This window comes from Brassica oleracea, chromosome C3, assembly GCF_000695525.1.
Source record: "Brassica oleracea var. oleracea cultivar TO1000 chromosome C3, BOL, whole genome shotgun sequence".
Classification (NCBI taxonomy): domain Eukaryota; kingdom Viridiplantae; phylum Streptophyta; class Magnoliopsida; order Brassicales; family Brassicaceae; genus Brassica; species Brassica oleracea.
Window position 1 is genome coordinate 37,903,828 of NC_027750.1, and position 2,252 is coordinate 37,906,079.

General features: G+C 46.4%; 1 protein-coding gene across 1 annotated transcript; it reads right to left on the reverse strand.

Annotated features, from left to right (window-relative positions):
• Positions 1-241: 241 nt before the first annotated feature.
• On the reverse strand, positions 242-1,249 carry LOC106330547. The gene has a single exon (XM_013768996.1). It carries the CDS (start codon positions 1,247-1,249, stop codon positions 242-244), a length of 1,008 nt encoding a protein of 335 aa, XP_013624450.1.
• Positions 1,250-2,252: the final 1,003 nt, after the last annotated feature.

Sequence of the window (2,252 nt, forward strand, 5' to 3'; positions counted from 1 at the left end):
GAGGACCTTCAAGTGTCATTGCAATAGGTTCCCTTGTGGGTAGAGGGTGGTTACTGGGGAGAGCCAGTCTTTCCAGGGCTGAGCGCCGATCATTTGAGGAGTTAACTTCTTGACTAGCACCCATAGCTTCTCGTTGAGGTCTTGGAGGGGGTGTATGAGATACTTGTGACTGAGTGCCTTTTTCCACCCAAACCATTTCTCCTAAACGGGAGTGAGCACTCCCTTGTTCATGAGACAGTCTTTAGGAGGCAGGGAGACGATGAGAGACTCCATCTACACGAAGACCAGAGGATTTGCTTCTCCCGGAATCTCTGTTTACATCTCTGGCTTGATGCATAGATCTATCTCTATTATCATTAGAGTAGTGTGGTCGAGAGTTATAAGACCTTGGTGGAGAACGGCGTCTGTCTCCTTCCTGGAATCTATGACCATCACCTTGTAGAGGGTAGCGGGGTTGAGGGATATTTTCTCGACGATGAGAGTATGAGTAGCGCCTCTTATCCATCTTACGATCATCTTTAGCTCTCTTATAAGCATCTAGGCTTTCCAAGGCTCTTGTCTCATTGATGCCTCTCGTCTCTGCAACTGAAGTGCCATTAATACACATTTGAGGACATGTATCTTTCTCATGGGTCAAAGAATGACAGAGGAAACAATGTTTCTCTATCTTCTCATAATCCACTTCCATCTTCTTGTTGCCACCCTTCAATGTAATATCCATAGACATCACCAGGGGTTTTAATCCATTGACATGGACCCTAATTTTTCCTTGCCCCACATCTTTAGACTCCACCACTCCAAGTTCGGAGCCAATTGCGTGAAGGGTTTCCTCCGTCCAGTAGTGTAGGGGGATTCCGTGAACTCTAACCCAGAAGGAAATGGAGGAGGGGAAATCGTCGGAGATCACAGACTCCCATCTTTGAAGGATGAGCATCCAACGTTTAAAGTGGAAGGGGGCCTTATTAAGTATGGCTTGCAGGTCACGTTCAGATTCAAACGTGAATTGAAACATGTAAGGGCCCAACTCCCTGCCTGTAAAGTGTCCAATCACAGACCAATGTTGAAGGAAAAAGTCTACCAGGGCTCGAGTTTTTTGAACATGGGGGTTTGTTACTCGACCTATGAGGGTGAACTTATTAGCTTCAATGAGAGCAGTAGAGTCTGGTTCCGGTATGACCACCGTAGGGCGGCGGGCTGGTTTGTCAGCAGCCCATTTGCCTTTTTCAGATCTGGAGAGACGGTTTGTCATGACTTGAGACCGTTATAGATGAAGTTATAGCTAGATCTGCTTCAAGAGGACCCCAGAGGAGGAGTAAATGCGAGCTGAGTATTGGAGTTGACTACACAAAGTAGTAAATGTTGAGTAGAATCCAAAAAGCTCTGGTAGGTGGAGTAAATGTTCGATATAGAAGAAGATGAATCACCACACGAGACAAAGAGTCTGGATGGTTTGTGTTTCTCTAGGAGCCTTGTAGTCGAGGGTGTGTGAGAGGAAGGTGGGTTGAAGCTTGAGCTCTGCCATGACTGGTTAACCGGCGAGGAAGAGGCAGCGGCGGCGGTCCCTCCGACCCGAGTCGGGGGAAGAAATCGGTGGATTGACTCGCAAGACTTGGTAATATCCAGGGGATAATCTCGAAAAGGTAAAGAGTTTTGTTTGTCTATCATTGTTATAATCAGTAAATATATATTTGAAAGTGACCAGAGAGATCAACACTTGATAAAAACAATATTGTTGTATTGTCTGTTATAGCTTGTAACAAATCGATTCAGTAACACACAGAGATCTCATATACTGCTCTCAGATCCTGTACCTGTAACAATCTGTAGCGACCGTGTTCCGAAGATCGATGTTAGGATGATCTAAGGACTGACTGGCCGAACTGTGAGAACGTACTGAATGGATTGGATGATGCTAGAAAGAGCTGATCAGAGTTCGAAGGACTTTCCGTGGGTGGATGGGAGAACTTGGATCGGCGCTTGATTAGTAGCGACTGAGCGGAACCATGTACCCGATTAAAGCTAGGAACAGATCTGTTTTTGAGCCAAACAAAGCTCCATCAGTCGGTCTTACGCTCGGGTTCTTGGACAGGCCGTTCGGTTTGTTGAAACTCAGGATGTTCGGACAACTCGATGAAAATCCAGGCAAAGCGGAATGTTCGGACAGCTAAGGTCGGATCCGGACAAGTGTTGTTGGATTCGGACAAGACGGTTGAGCTGGTCGGCTAGACAGCGATTGTCGGAAATCAGACAAG